Genomic DNA, 16,924 nt, shown 5'->3' with positions numbered 1-16,924 from the left:
CATTTCCTGCTGGATTCCTAAAACTAGCTGTTGTTGTTTACAGTAAAAAGCAGGATATAGATGGTTAAAAAACAACTGACACAAATTCCCACTGTGAAACACCTGATTTTAGTTCTTGTGAAAATGTTCTTTGAATTCAGAAGAAAATGTAAAGACATGCATAAAGACAAAGATAAAGACATGGTGTTGTCTTGTTTAACACACACGCTACCGTTCAAAAGTTTAGGGTCAGTATGGGTTTAAAAACATTGAATACTTCAGCATTAAATCGATATTTATTATATGCCAAATTGACATGTTAGACTGATTTTTGAGGCATCATGTGACGTATTTTTGATCATATAAATGTTCTTGGTGAATATTTTATTTATTTTATTTATTTAGTCATTTAGCAGACGCTTTTATCCAAAGCGACTTACAAATGAGGACATAAGAAGCAATCAAAACCAACAAAAGAGCAACAACGTGCAAGTGCTATTACAAGTCTTGGTTAGCCTAACGCAGTACAGATAATTATTATTATTATTGTTATTTTTTAATAAAAAGACATAGATAAAATACAATTAGAATAGATAGTGCTAGAGTTAGAGGGTCAAGTAAAGATGGAACAGATGAGTTTTTAGCCGTTTCTTGAAGATGGGTAAGGATTCGGCTGCTCGGATCGAGTTGGGCAGGTCATTCCACCAGATGGGAACAGTTAATGAAAAAGTCCTTGAAAGTGTTTTTCTGTGTTTTTGGGATGGTACAATAATTTGTTGTTCACTTGAAGAACGCAAGCTTCTAGAGGGCACATAAGTCTGAAGTAAAGAATTTAGGTAAAGGAGTGACTTCTTTCAAAAACAAAAAATTCAAAAGCATTAAAAATCTTACAGACCATAAACCTTTGAACAGACGTTTATACATTTCTGTTAATAAATGACACCGATGACTGGGTGTTTCTAATAGTGGAAAATCAACAACAGTTAACAACATATTGTATGTTTCTATGGTTAACTATTTTCATCTAAAATGAGCATTTTTATCAGGTTGCTATGTTTAGGTTCAGTAATTTTACTCTAATGGCAAGGTATAGATCCTTTTCTAAGCAATTAAAGGGAAATAACTGAACATAAATATAGAGGCCTGATAAAAATGCTCATTTCAGAAGAAAATTTCAGACGGCATTTTGAGGCTTTTGCATCTGAACTCTTCATTTGAACATCAAGTCCATTGTTTTTGTTTTTTGTTAGGTTTTTCTTTCTTTCTTTCTTTCTTTCTTTCTTTCTTTCTTTCTTTCTTTTTTCCCTTTCTTTCTTTTTTGTTTTCTTTTCTTTTCATTGCATAGAAATAGTTTTGTGCCTTTACAGTTTGACTTTTTATAGTTCTATAACTTCACTTTGAAAATGTCAGTTTTATTTAGCCTTTTGCAAGAGCGATATGGATCATTTACTTTTCACAAAAAAGATAAGGGTTAATGAGTGTTTCATACAAAATTCAATCTTTTCATAAAACCCAAATTCATGCATAAGAATAATGTGCTGAGCAGGATTACGGTAATAAATTTAGATTAGTGAGGAACAGATCAGCCAAGCATGTGATACACCTGATAATCTTCGGTTCGGTACAGTCTGAGACCTTACAGCTTTATCAACATTAATTAGTAACCTTTACAGACTTTGAACTCTCTGCTTGTAATTATTAAGGACATGCTTAATGAAATTAAATCAAGTACTACCAGTTGTTCATCTTTGAAGCCCATTGACCAGTACTATGAAAAGTCTCTTTCATCTCATATGGCTTAAACTGCCTAATATGTGCTAAAGGTCCAACATATATATTTCTCCAAAGATTTGTTCTTCTTTTACCATCTATAGAGTCTGTTCCTTAGAGATAAAGCCCCTTGCGTGTTACATAACCTCACTTATACAATCTTTGGTGTGTATGTACTGCGGTATATAAAGACAGTTTTCAATGAAACCCTTAACTTTTCTGAAATATTTTTAATAATAGTTTCAAAGCTCAAGTGTGATATTGCCTGTTATTCATGCAAATGTTACCATCCGTTTCTTCTTCCTTGTCTATAGGTTTACTTGTCTATGCGCTGACAATATACTGATACTGCTCTCACTTTACAAGGCCGTAATAACAGTAGCTTTATGGAGTTGTTCTGCATGATAATAGATGATCTTCTTTAGTACATTGAGCTTTGATACTAGACCTTGGCTGCGGCAGGACTCTGTAGTTATCTTTATGGCTGTCTAACAGACACCAAGTCTTCCTGACACAGTCGATTGAGAAAAAATCTCAAGGTCGTGAACTATTGTTTCTGAGTGTATGGTCCTCCTAAAAACTAACCAGTTGTATTTTTTTTGAGGAATTTAATATTTCTACACTCTGTGGGTGGTAATTCATATCAGAGACAGCTGGTCTGTCACAGTGTGTTCTCATCAAACAAAGGGCAGGGCTCTCCCAAGGTATTCCGATTACCAGTATCACATGACATATCAATTACTCAATTGAACTTTAATTTGTCAGTGGCCGTATGGATTAAGTCAAGGTAAACGAGGAACCTCCTTGTTCCTGAATTTGGACTTTTGTCTTTTTTTCAATGGCCCACTTACGGATTTTGACCTCAATAAAGGACAAAGTCCTTTCATTTTACATTATCATCTAATTTACACAAAGCAATTTGCGCTATTTCTGAATTATAACTGCTGGCAGGACATCAAGTTATGGCCTTAAAGGAAATATCAAGGAACAAGAGTGATACGAGTTATCTGAGATTCCAGTTTACTCACAAATGAGTAATTATTTACTGAAATGTCTAACAAGTTACTTAATCGGAGTAGTAAAAATGAACAATTTGATTCTTTTAAGCTACTTTAAGATATGTTTAAAGTCATATTTTTGCAGACAAGGTAACATTTCAGTTTTATAGCTAACAAAATCAAATTATAATGACTGGTTAATATATTGTTGATCTTATCCTAGTTTATTTATAAGCCTGTCTGTCTTTTCTAGAATCTGGTCTACAAAGTGCAACACATAAATACAACATTTAAAGAAAAAAGATTTATATACATGCTGTATGTTCTGTCTGCTCGTTCTTTTTCTGAAAAAGTATCAAAACTCAAAAATTGCAATAAAAATTCTGCAAAATAATCTTTAGTTCCAATTTACATTAAATCATTTTCTCCCAGGCATTTCTCTTTCTCCTAATCCATTATTTTTCAGTTCATACGATTTGCAAATAAATTTACGAAAGAATGCATGTCATCACTGTCAGTTATATTTTTAGTCTATTTTGATATCTATTAATGCAAGACATCACAGGTGAATATGGTAAATATTTTAACTAATAGATATCACCATGCTTCCTCGATTGATTAGTTCTTGAGAAAAAACTCATTTTGAGAAAATGGCCTTTAAAGAGATGTATTTTAACTGAAATCTACAGACGAAAATAGGTGATAAACACTTAAATCTGTTTTTTAGATGCTTTTTCCTTCCACTAGTCTAAAAAAGCAAAACATCTCAAAATTTGTTGTCTTGCTTAAAAGTAAATTAACAGGAGATTTTAAAACAAATCTTACATTTTTGTTAAATAAATTTTAACACAGGAAGTATACAATTACAGAAATAGATATAAAATGTAAAAACACAGGCTAGATGTGTGCTTTCACTGCTAATTTAAAATGAAAAGTTTTAGAACAAATGCAAACAAGACCGTTATTAGTATTGGTACTAAATATCAGTAATGCAGCGCAAGCACAGTAAAATAAAGAATAAAAAAAGAGAAATGATTGTGATGCTTTATAAGTTTATAGTGTAGAGCAGATAATGGAATTATAGTGCTATTACCTCAAAATTATTTCAGCACCTTGGTCAGCACACCTGTCATATGACTTTTTCCACATCTTTTGATGCAAATACCTCTGTAGTGGGCTTGAAGACTTTCGTCAAACAAAGATTATAATTCAAGGCTTTTATATATATATAAATGTTTTAAATAATAATGTCTGATTTGTCTCATTACAATGTTAAAGACTGAACAGCAGTCATTTATATACAAACAGTGAGTTGAGCTGCTCAGACAGTGAAATCAATAGTAGCTCAATAGTTTATATAGGCCACTGATACAGTCCCACTTATTACAGATATATACACGATTACTGTATATATTTCCAGATCTATTTGCTTACATCCTTGTTAAACTTTCTTAACTTTAATTCAACTAGAAGGCCTTAATTGTAACATGGAAGATTAATGGTAACATAACAACTTTGTAGTAATCATTGATTTTTTTTACTTTTGGAGCCATCGATCAGCATAGATGTCTAAGCTGTCCTCCGTCGTTCTTTCACACTGGTGATTCTAGAGCATTTTAGGCACTCGCTGTTGACAGATGTGCCATTAAAAATGAAATTTGTTATTTTATTGTGACTTGTTTCGCTGCAGAGGGTAAGTGTTCCACAAACTGCTTCATTATAATTAGATTGCTGGTTTGTTTTTATTGAGCTTTTAAAAAAAATGCACATTTTTTTGCAATTTCCACAGAAACATGCGTCAGAGTGGTTTTGATCCGACAAAGAAATGCTAGTGGGATAAAATGTGCAAATACTATGGAAGCTGCTGTGTGGATTCCGACAGTGCTTGTCGAACAAAAAGTAAGAACTTTATGTATATTCAAATAGTAACACGTCAAACTTATATTGATGCATTTTAATATACTGTACACTATGGTAATATTTTGTTATGTTTTTGAAAGAAGTCTCTTATGCTCACCAAGACCGCATTTATTTGATTTAAGAAAATGTAGCAACAACAGTAATATTACAAAATATTATTTAAATAATATGTTTAATATATTTTCAAACATCATTTATTCCTGTGATGGCATTCAGCTATCATTACTTGTGTGTCTTCAGTGTCACATTATTCTTCAGAAATCATTCTAATTTGCTGATTTGATGCTCAATAAACATTTCTTATTGCTATCAATCTTGAAAATAGTTGTTCTCCTTAATATTGTTTTGGAAACCATGACACATTTTTTTCAAGATTCTTTGAAGAATAAAAGTACTTTATTTATTTGAAATAAAACATTTAACATTGTACAAGCCTATACTGTCACTTTAGATCAGTTTAATGTATCATATATATATATATATATATAAACACTTGCTGACACCAAACATTTGAATGGCAGTGTATATTTGTATTTGAATGTACTGAATGTTCTATTAGCTAAAAGGTTTATTATTTATGTATGTATTTATTTATATTTTACTATATATAGTACTTTCTAATATCCTAGCTTATTATACAGAGAGAACTGTAAGTATGACACTTATGGGATGATTTCCAAGTGTAAACAGTGGTGCTCTCAAAACATCCCTGTGTTTGTTTGAGCAGCTGGAACAGTCCTACATGGCAACACTAGCTCATCCAATGGTGTGCGTTTTCTGTTTTGTCTGACCAATTGCAGCCGAGGGGAGGGTTTGGGAAACCTGTTTACAATTAGGTTTTGCATCAGCTTTGGGCACTTTTGGCCCTGTGGACTTTACCCTGACTTGAAAATAACTTTTAAAACACTATTAACATTAAAATATATAATATGTACACATACATAATGCATAAAAAAAAAAACACTTGAAAAAGCAGCACAAAAAAAAAAAAAATTGCAGTTGTTTTCCGATTAATCCAGAGACCTAAAACACCTGATTAAAAATATTGGCCTGAAGAGTCTTGAAGTTCCACCTGCATTTCTGCATTTTTTGCTAAATTACAACTTGGGGACTGGAAACGACGCACAATAAAAATATCCTGGTGATATATACAGGTGATATTTACCTTGATTTTGCTTTTTGTTCACACATCACATGTCTCTTATCTAATGCATGCACTTCTGTGATACTAATTACCCTCTTGATAAACAAGTACACTAACCTTTGATAAAACTTTATTACTCGCAAAATTGTTTGTTGTGGGGAAAAGCACAACTGTGGTCCGCTGAAAAATCTGTGACAAAGGTAAAACAATAATATCTATACAATGCTATATAAAATGTTTTAAGTAACAAAAAAGTTACTTTTCATTAAAATCAACCCATAGGACAGAAAAATTGTCTGAAATTCGGTTTGGTGACAAAAAGTACACATTTTACTTTTAAAGGAATAGTTCACCCAAAAATGAAAATTTGCTGAAAATTTACTCACGCACAGGCCATCCAGGATATAGATGAGTCTGTTACTTTATCAGATCAAATTTGGAGAAATTTAGCACCACATCACTTGCCCAGTTGATCCTCTGCGGTGAATGGGTGCCGTCAGAATGAGAGTCCAAACAGCTGATAAAACATCACAATAATCCACACCACACCACTTCAGTCCATCAATTAACATCTTGTAAAATGAAAAGTTGCGTGTCTGTAATAAACAAATCCATCATTAATATTTTTTTAACTTCAAACCATTGCTTCCAGCTAAAACTTGAGTCCTCTATCCATAATATTGCTTTCTCTAGGGAAAAAGATCCCTTGTCTGAATCAGGAGAGAAATATGCACAGATCAAGCGCCGTTTATAAGACAGAACCATTCTAAACAAGCAGTTTCAAACAAATATGTCAGTGGATTTTGATGTTAGAGGACTTTTTCACTGGAGGAAGTGATGCTATTATGGATTTTGGACAAAGTGAAAATGCCTTAAAAATTTGTTACTTAAAAAGCAACTGCTTTTCACTTCACAAGACTTTAATTGATGGACTGGAGTGGATTATTGTGATGTTTTTATCAGCTGTCTGGACTCTCATTCTGACGGCACCCATTCACTGCAGAGCATTCATTGGTGAGCAAGTAATGTTAAATCTCCATATCTGCTCTGATGAACAAACAAACTCAAAGCAAAAGGTGAGTTTCAACAAGTTTTAATTTTTTGGTGAACTGTTCCTTTAATGTCTTATTAATGGAAAGAGAACCAGACATTGTGAAAATGCTTCACTATTTGAATGTTTTAATTTCTTCTTCAGTTGCCTGTGGTGACATGTTTGATGTGCCTGAGGATGATCTGACCTCTTTGGAGCCACCGACAGAAGAATCAAATGTGACCACCACCGCTCCGCTCCAAACCACCACAAGTTCCCCTACTATATCTCCTACAGTTCCACCTGATCCAGAAGCCATCACCTGTAGCGGCCGCACTTTTGATGCCTTCATGCAGCTGAAGAATGGCTCAATCTATGCGTTCAGAGGTGAGTTTAGAGGTCGAATGCACTACTATGCCTTTTTCTCAGTTCAAGTTCAGGCTGACTACACAATGCCTTCTTCATTTGTGTTCTAGGGGACTATTTCTTTGAGTTAGATGACAAATCTGTCATGTCTGTGTATCCTAAACTCATCAAGGATGTGTGGGGCATCTCCGGTTCCATTGATGTTGCTTTCACTCGCATCAACTGCCAGGGAAAAACATGTATATTTAAGGTCTGTTTACGTCAGGTTAAATATTTAAGGGATAGTTCACCCAAAAATTCTGTCATTAATTACTTAACCTCATGTCATTCCAAACCCGTAAAACCTTTGTTCATCTTTGGAACACAAATTAAGATATTTTTCATGAAATCCGAGAGCTCTCTGACCCTCCATATACATCAACAAACTACCACATTCAAGACGCAGAAAGGTCTTGATCAAAAATATCTTAATTTATTTTTCAAAGATGAATGAAGGTCTTATCAGTTTGGAATTTTCCTTTTTGGGTGAGCTATCCCTTTAATACGGTGGCCAAGTGAGCTCAACATGCTGCAAATGAACAAAACACATGCAAATAGGAAAAAACACCTGCAAATTAAGAAAACATCTCAATCTGTTTGACAAGACACATGCTGCAAATACTCCCAACACAACCAAATACAGAAACACACTACAAATACGCACAAACCACATCAGAAATGTTGAAAAAGTGATGAATCTGTCTGGGACATGCTTATCAATGTCTATTCTGAAAGGTGAGATTTTTCCTTATTTTAACATTCTAAGCATATGATAGCTTTTAGCTTTTTTGGATATTTTCAGCCTAAATAAGCTGACGATATTTACTATCAATATAATTATTAGCCTAAATTAGCTTATGTTAGCTGGCTACTTTTACAACTTCCCTTAAAGATGGTTTCACTATTAAAAACTAAATATATATATATTAGTGCTGTCAAATGATTAATCGCATCCAAAATAAAAGTTTTTGTTTACATAATATATGTGTGTGTACTGTGTATATTTATTATGTATATATAAATACACATACATGCACGTATATATTTCAGAAAATATGTTATTTTTATATATTAAATATATTTATTTATAATATAAATTATATGAATATAAATATAGGCATGTAAATACATGTAAATATTTTCTAAATATATACTGCATGTGTGTGTATTTATATATGCATAATAAATATAGACAGAACACACACATATATTATGCAAACAAAAACTTTTATTTTGAATGTGATTAATCGTTTGACAGCACTAATATATATATATATATATATGTGTGTGTGTGTGTGTGTGTGTGCTATTTTTTATTATATGAAAAAATAAATTGGCTACCAGTGGCAGCTCGCATCAAGTTCAAGACACTGATGCTTGCATACAGAACTACCACAGGCTCAGCACCCTCCTACTTCCACTCACTATTACGAACCTACATCCCCTCCAGAAGTCTGAGATCTGCTAGTGAGCGACGCCTTGTGGTACCATCACAGAGAGGCTCAAAATCACTCTCCAGAACATTCTCGTTCACCATTCCTGGCTGGTGGAATAATCTTCCCACCCCTATCCAGAACGCCGGATCCCTGGCAATCTTCAAGCAACAACTGAAAACTCATCTCTTTCGGCAGTACTTGACTTCACCCTAAACTCAAAAAAAAATCACTCTTTCCTATCTTTCTCTCCGCTTACTAGCTTGTACTTATTTGAACAATGACTGAGACTTGGTGTTACGAGCACTTCCTCTGTCTGATTGCCTCTTCGAGATGAATCGCTTTTTGTATTCCCCAATTGTAAGTCCCTTTTTCTGTTTATTATCATAATAGTGCAATTGTTATTCTAACTCAATCTTTCAGAGAATTTTTTTTTAAATAAAGTCTGGAAAATTTGACAGATTCTTAATGTTGATGACGTTTAATGTTTTTTTGTTGTTGATGGAACTGGGGTAATACTAACTTTTGGGTTGGCCTACAAAAATACGTCTACAGCACTCCATAGGTCAAAAATACAGTTATGCACCTTATGAAATAATTTATTCAATATTTAATGTTTCTTTTGTTCCCACAGGGGACCAGTACTACCAATAAGAGTTCAAACACCAGCCCTCCCATGAAGAATGTGTTCGCATGACCAAATCCTCACCCTCTGTTTCCTTCACACGTTATACACACCTTGGATAATGTGTTTACACTTCTGTTTCAAGGCAGTAATTCTGTGTGCATATGTTGTTTAAGGTTTCAGTAAATGTCTGGTTTGCTGAAGTATTCCCTGTCCATCCAGTTGACGGGCATCACAAAGGGCCGCGTTTCATTTCCAAAGACTGGATTGGCATCAAACCTCCCATAGATGCAGCAATGGTTGGCCTACTGTACGTCAGCCCTGGTCCCTCACCGTCTCCAGCCACCAGCCTGAGCAGGGGCCGAACCGGACGGAGAAAGAAGACCAGGGGTCGAGGAGCCAGAGTGAGCCGCTCACTGTTCTGGGAAGACTTTGGATTGGACTATGAGGAAAGGTTTGTTCATTACTGAGGTTTGTTGAGAGGACATTAGGACAGTAGATGTATAGATTATATTTGTTTTATAGGTATTATGGAGCAGAGAAGCGTGGTAAAAACCAGAAAAATGGCCGTGGAAGACGTCCATCTTGGTTTGACATGAGCTATGACCCAGATGAATACATAGATGTGGAGATTGTCCAAGAGAAGGCCGCACCTGTGCAGAATGTCTACTTCTTTAAGAAAGGTACTTCAAACAAAGATCAGGTACATGATTAAAAAATCTGTGTTCTTGTTCTACCCTGACTCACTGTGGTAAATCTAGAATAATGATTTATATTTTGAGCAGTTGGGCCAGATTGGCTGGAAATTTCAGGTTTACATTATGAAAAACTTGTAAAACATTTGACACCTTGTAAAAAAAAAAACTAATACAAGAAATGAATACTTTTATTCAGAAGGGATGCATTAAATTCGCCTAATGTAACAGTAAAGACATTTGATTTCTATTTTAAATTAATGCTGTTCTTTTGAACTTTCTATTCATGAAAGAATCCTGAATAAAATTTATCAGGTTTCACAGAAATATAAATTCTAAGAATTTTTACTTTGAAAGTGTATCAGATAATCTCATGTATGAAACAAATGTACAGAGATACAAACTACCAGAATATAAGCAGAAAGATGGTTATAGTATATTATATTATAGGTTATTATTTCATGAGGAATCAAAAAGTATTTGTTAACTGAATTTGAGAAAAATTCAAAGAATGATGCATGCCTCAAAGAAGGTAACCGTGCTCCTGTAGTATCTTTAAGTGTAATAATTTTTTTCTCTGAAACGGGATAAATACATGTATGTTTATCTTTTTTCCATGAACCTATAAGAAATGATGAAAATACTCAGTCTACTATTAATTATATCTGAAAACAAGCTGGTAGGTTAAGTGTAAGCTTAGCTATAAAGATATGGAAGAGGAAGTTCCTCCGATTTCACATCCTTCAACTCCTATCTATCTGATGACAATAACATCCTCTAGTGGCACACATGAGTGTGGCACTCATAGAGCAGCAGAATGGCCACTAAGAGGTGACTGTGAGAGTACTGAGCTATAAGTGAACACTACGGCAACGGCAAAAGGCCATACACTTCTGAACATGTTCATACATAGACAACAGCTGCACAATAACCCAAGACAGGAATGAAAGCCTGTGAAGTGTTGGAATCGCAGGGTTTTTTTTTTTTTTTAATTTAAAAAAAATTTTTTTTGGTGCACTCAACCTTAGTTAGTTCTGTGGAAATATCTGCATTTTAAACATCCTTTGCCTTCATCAAACTGTAGATGAATCTGTTGAACAAAAAAGAAGATATTTTGTAAAATGTGAGCAACCGAGTCCCAGCCATTGATTAGCCAACCGAGAATAGCCATTGATTTCCATGGTATTGTTTTCAATATGATGGAACATCATTGCAAGTAACTGTTCTCCATGCAGGCAAAAGCTGATTGTTAAGTTTCAGGAAATGTCTGCACTTTTCTCATTTGCATTACATTCATATTTAGCAGTCACCTACTGTATTTTCAGAGTGATTTACCAACATTGTAACATAACCAGAAATTACTTGTAAGATCCAACCATGTTTGTGGTTCACAGTGCCAAGTTTCAAGTATAAGCTAGAGAACAAGTAAGTGATATCCTCTAGTAAAAGCGAACTCACTTTTATTAGAGTGTTGCTCTGAATGAGTAAAGTCTCTGTGATAACAAGAGATCCTCTGAAGAATGCTGATAGCAGCAAGCCACATCATGCTCAACATACTTTCTCATCAATATTAACTGACTTTAACTACTAGAGTAAGAGGGGTAAGATGCCCCCAGCTGAAGATGACCCCCCTCACCTTGAGTTTGTTTCTCTTGTCAATAGACAGCACAAAAATCTCATATCAACACTTTTGATGAATGATGGTGCTATTTTTTTCATTGTCATTTTATCTAAGTATCAACATTTGTGAGATTTAGTCAGTTAAAATAGTTTTAAGGAATTGACTTAACTGAAATTAAAAATAATGATCTATGAGATTGTATTATGTTTCATATCAAGGTCCTTTTGTTGTTGTTGTTGTTTCCCAGTACCGGGACAGAAGGTCCCAAGTGCCACATTGTTATTAGAATTATTATTTTAAAATGTAATACTTATTGTAATTAATGGGGTTATTATTTAATTTTTCAATTAAATACCTTTGATTTGCTTTTAGATATTTATTGAGTGGATTCATTTAATTTGCATTTATATTGTTGCTATTATGACATCTCAATTACAATATGTGTAAATATTGATATGCCTACATAAGTTATAGAATAAATTTAACTTGGATGAATCTCTTTACTGGGATTCTGCTTCGTCTTTCATCGGTCATTCAATTATTGAAATAATTGGTCAAAATACAAATTAACAAATGTTTCTATTTTTTTCCCTTAATAATATGTGACCTTGGACCACAAAACCAGTCATAAGGGTCAGTTTTCTGAAATCTGAAAGCTGAATAAATAAGCTTTCCATTGATGTATGGTTTGTTAGGATCTGACAATATTTGGCCGAGATGCAATTATTTGCAAATCTGGAATCTGAGGGTGCAAAAAATCTAAATATTGAGAAAATCTGCCCTTAAAGCTGTACAAATTAAGTCCTTAGCAATGCATATCACTTATCATAAATTCAGTTTTGACATATTTAGTGTAGAAAATTGACAAAGTATCTTCATGGAACATGATCTTTACTTAATATCCTAATGATTTTTGGCATAAAAGAAAAATGGATCATTTTGACCCATACAATGTATTGTTGGCTATTGCTACATATACTGTATACCTGTGCTACTTAAGACTGGTTTTGTGGTCCAGGGTCACATAAATTGACTGATGCATGATCACCCTGCACATGCCAAACATGTTACAATTTCAATGTGCCTTGTTCTTAAATGGATAGTTCACCCAGCAAAAATGGTCATCATTTACTCAACCACTTGTTGTTCCGAAACTACCAAACCTGTATAAGTTTCTTTCTTCTGCCGAACATGAAGTAAGACATATGGAAGAATGCTGGTAACTAAACAGTTTGCAGTAGCCATTGACATTCACAATATAGAAAAAAACACTATGGAAGTCTACCGGCTACTGTTTGGCTACCATTCTTCCAAATGTCTTCTTTTGAGTTCAGCAATTCATTTCTGAATTCTGATGCTTCCATAGGCTTAAAAACTGTAATAAACAACAAAATAATTTTTGTGTGTGTCTCTACTCGGTGTATGAGTGCATATATGCCTGGTATGTGGGAATGTGTGTGTTTGCATTCATACATTTTCTTTCCAATGGATCCTCTGTGTTTTCCCGCTCCCAGGGCACAGTACTGTCACAATGGTGCTAATGACGTGTCATCGCAGCTGTGTTCCTCTCCATTCACAGTCTGCAAACACCTGAGGCCATCTTTTTGTTTGATGTGGAAACATGTACCATTTATTCTGCCAGTTTGGGGAAATATTTCAAGGAGTTTTCATACTTTAGAGGTATAGTGCTACTGAGAAGAATTTGTGATACATAGCCAAAATTATGCCACAGAGCTCCACCTGAAAGGCAAGGAGCTATGATAGATTATGCACAGATGTCGAGGAACTGTTTTCATGGCTGGTGAAGAGCTGGGCAGTTTAAAAAGCAGTGCAAATTCTGCATGTACAATACAAATAAAAACAAAAACTTTCTCAGGTAATTTGAATTCGTTTGCTTCTCTTATCTGTACATTTGTGCACATTGTATGTTGTTTGTCTGCCTGATCCTGAATGACAGCAGTCATTCGCTTAAAGTTTTCAATACCTCTTTCCTGTCTATGTGTCATACATTTTTTTAACACATCTGAAATTTTGATTAAAAAATCTTCTATGACCATGTAGCTCTATATGTAACAACAAACATTTTTATTGAATACATGATTGGCCTACTTAATTTTTTAAACAATAGCAATAACTTATTCATCATTTATTGATTCTCCATATAATAAATCTTTTGAATTTACCTTTCTAAAATAGCCTATCACTTACAGACATTCAGAAAGTCTTCCAGTTTTGTGGTCATTCACGCTAAGGCCGGTCACTAATCAGGTGGCTATAATTACACAAGAGAATTGAGAGGCCACACAGAAATTGACTATCGGAAATCATTTAAATTTTAATCAATATTTTTTCAACATTGCATCAACTACGGATGAACTCATTAAAATTTTATTGGAATTATCATGCAGTGGTAATGTTATGTTTATTGCACTTCATGTTGTTAACAGCAATAAATGGAATATTTTTTCTTACTCTTTGCATTTTTAAATCAATATCCTCAAAGCGTATCCTATTTAAATCAATGTGATAAACGAGGTAGGGCAAAAGTAATAAGTAGTCTGATTATATTACCTAAAATGTGTAATGCAGTGGATTACATTACTACTAACTACTATTTTTGCTAGCTTACAACATTTATGATTGACACATTTAACCCTATTTGTAACAGAAGTTGCCATTTTCTGTTAGGTTAAATATTAACATTCCCATCGTTTGCAGATCGCCATGAATAAATTGCATGGAGTAGGCTATTTATATGTTTTAACCTGTTACCCTGCGCCCCTATTTTTGAGCATTTTGTAAAAAACGATATAACCAAATAAAAATGTCTGTAGCTCTTGAACCCTAAGGTCTATATTTAAAAATCTGGTGTTGTTTGAAACTAGACACTTGATCCTTTGTTACTCTAGAGTCATAATAACTCAAAATTAGTATAGCAATAGAGTAAAACAAGGTAAAATATACATGAAATTGACTCGCGATATGTTTTAATGAAGCTCACTAAGGGAAAAATGGATGAGACTTTCATGCCAAAGGCCTGAAAACACCATAAAGATAAAGCTGAACATCTGACCATGTTTTGATTCAAATTTGAGGATGATACTCCCAAAAATGTAGTTTCTGTAAGCTTTTATTTAAAAAAAATCTAGGCGTCCTTTCAAAAAAGCCATTTGGAGACCCCAAATAGACACTTTGTAAACAAATGTCCAAATGAGTCAAAACTACATAATACATATATGTATATCAATTCAGAACTGCTCTGCCCACCAAAACACACAATAAAAAACTATTTCTGAACAGCATTTGTAGTGCTGACTCATTTAGTCATTTGGTTAGTCTACAAATGGCATTTTTGAAAAAAAACGCCTAAATATTTCCTGAAATAAAATATGAAATAATACATTTTTTATAGGTAAAGACTTACAGAAAGTACATCTTTATGGTATTTCATTTCAAGAAAAGCTTTGGAAAAGTCATTTGGATATTTTATTTCAAGAAAAGTCTAGGAATCCTTTCAAAAATGCTATTTAGAGACTCCATAAGACACTGCATATTACATATGTATATCAATTCAGAACTGCTCTACCAATGAAACCACAAAAAAACACAAAACTATTTCAGAATTTGAACATAACTAAACAGTCTTTATTCTGAACAATTCCAATAATGAAAACAGTGAACCAAAACAGATTTGATCATTTTTGAACTAGTGAAAACACAAAACATGCAAAATACATTGTTTTTACAACATTTGTATTTTTTATTTATTTTATATGGTGAATATTATGAATATTACTATTTTACTAATATAGTAATAGATTACTATTACTAATATTACTAAATAATAAAAAAAAAAAAACTATTTACAGTATTTACAGTGGAGGAAGACGCTCTAGCAGCCACTAAAATGGTTTTTTTTCTGACCATCTGGATTCACCAGACCTCTGAAAAGACAGGGAAGAGTGAGAGAAAAAGAGTGAGAAAGTGTGTAAGCAAAACAAATCAAACTTGCAACACTGTTTACATTTTGTACACACACACACACACGCGCGCACGCACACACACACACAATAACCGGGACATACCCACAAACAAACACACCCACCCACCCACACGAACAAAACTCATGTAATCCCCTCATATTATCCCTCTCCGTTGTCATTTTTAGAATCTAAAACAGCTAACATGAAACAAAAGCTGCAAATACATGATAAAGACACATAAACATTCAAGAGGAGGGTGGAGACACTTACGTGCTAATGCTATCCACGCTTCCCAGCGATCTCAGCGCGTATTCGGCTACTAAATTAGCCATTTTTCTCCCCACGTCCTCCAAAACACCACCAAACGCCACAGAAACACTTCTCAAGTCGAAGATCCACGATGGAGAGATTCAGATGTGAGCTTTGGACAACATCTGTTCGCTGATAGCCAGTCTGTGTAGCGCCGCGACGCCATTATGTGTACGCTTCATGCGTAACCCGAGAGCGCACGAAAACACACGGACAATACGCCGAGCTATTCTCTAAACAATCTTACGTAAACTATTCAAACTGTCAATCACTTTAAACGTCCTTGTGGTTGGCTAACACTTCCATCCATCAAAACTGTGCTGGCGAGGCATTGGCTGGCTTCAAACACCCCTATTGTGATGTGTCCGGATTGACACCTCGCTGACCCATTCACGGACGCGCTTACTGTCCCGGGTTATAACAGCTCCTGCGATTGAAGGAGAGAGACGAGGGAGGGCTATTCTTACTCGGAAGAGACGATTCTGCTGGAAATAGATGGCGTTTCAAAGCTGGAATACGAATTATAATCGATATTTATTGGAAAATGGACGCTATCGATAACTATAACTCGAATCGCTTATGTAAACAAAGGAGGATCTATCGTGTTTTCCCCTATTTTTTCGTTGTTTTGGATTAAAAAGTGGATGCATTTTGAAGAGTGGACCCTTCTCTTGAAATGTATGCTGGTGTGTCTTGGAATAGTCTGAGCTGACCAGCGCTATTGGCGATCAAACGTGAGTACTGCGGTTCGCTTTGTTCATTTTAAATGGCCGGTCTTTCAGCATTTCTGTTAACCCTTTCCTCTCTGGTGTATTGATTTCAAAAACAAGCTCACATCGTTAATCTTGAGTGTTTTAGCTTTCAAATGATATATAGTTAATGATAATTGATTGAATATTGTTCTAAAACAAAGGTAATAAAAAGTCCGACCACGCCCGACCACGCCCTTCCGGCCCGCCCGCGGGCCGATGCGGGTTAACAGGTTAAATACACTTTAGACTATAAAATAAAT

The 16,924-nt window shown here is 34.4% G+C and overlaps 1 protein-coding gene across 1 annotated transcript; it reads left to right on the top strand.

Moving 5' to 3' along the window:
• Window positions 1-4,341: 4,341 nt before the first annotated feature.
• On the top strand, window positions 4,342-10,157 carry LOC306856374 (vitronectin-like). Its single transcript, XM_079395624.1, has 6 exons — window positions 4,342-4,440; window positions 4,537-4,646; window positions 7,007-7,228; window positions 7,318-7,457; window positions 9,527-9,758; window positions 9,830-10,157. The coding sequence occupies exons 2-5, from the start codon at window positions 4,589-4,591 to the stop codon at window positions 9,590-9,592; spliced, it is 486 nt and encodes a 161-aa protein (XP_079251750.1). The 5' UTR covers window positions 4,342-4,440; window positions 4,537-4,588; the 3' UTR covers window positions 9,593-9,758; window positions 9,830-10,157.
• The last annotated feature ends 6,767 nt before the right edge of the window (window positions 10,158-16,924 follow it).

The sequence above is a fragment of the Barbus barbus genome, assembly GCF_936440315.1.
Source record: "Barbus barbus genome assembly, chromosome: 36".
Lineage (NCBI taxonomy): Eukaryota > Metazoa > Chordata > Actinopteri > Cypriniformes > Cyprinidae > Barbus > Barbus barbus.
The sequence above is the reverse complement of the archived record's forward strand: the minus strand, read 5'-3'. Positions and strand labels throughout refer to the sequence as shown.

Bases quoted from the DNA above. Each gene is read 5' to 3' on its own strand.
- LOC306856374 (XM_079395624.1), top strand. From the start codon at position 4,589: ATGTGCAAATACTATGGAAGCTGCTGTGTGGATTCCGACAGTGCTTGT. The intron at 7,229-7,317 runs GTGAGTTTAGAG...TTTGTGTTCTAG, and splicing joins CTCAATCTATGCGTTCAGAG to GGGACTATTTCTTTGAGTTA. The intron at 7,458-9,526 runs GTCTGTTTACGT...CTGTCCATCCAG, and splicing joins GAAAAACATGTATATTTAAG to TTGACGGGCATCACAAAGGG.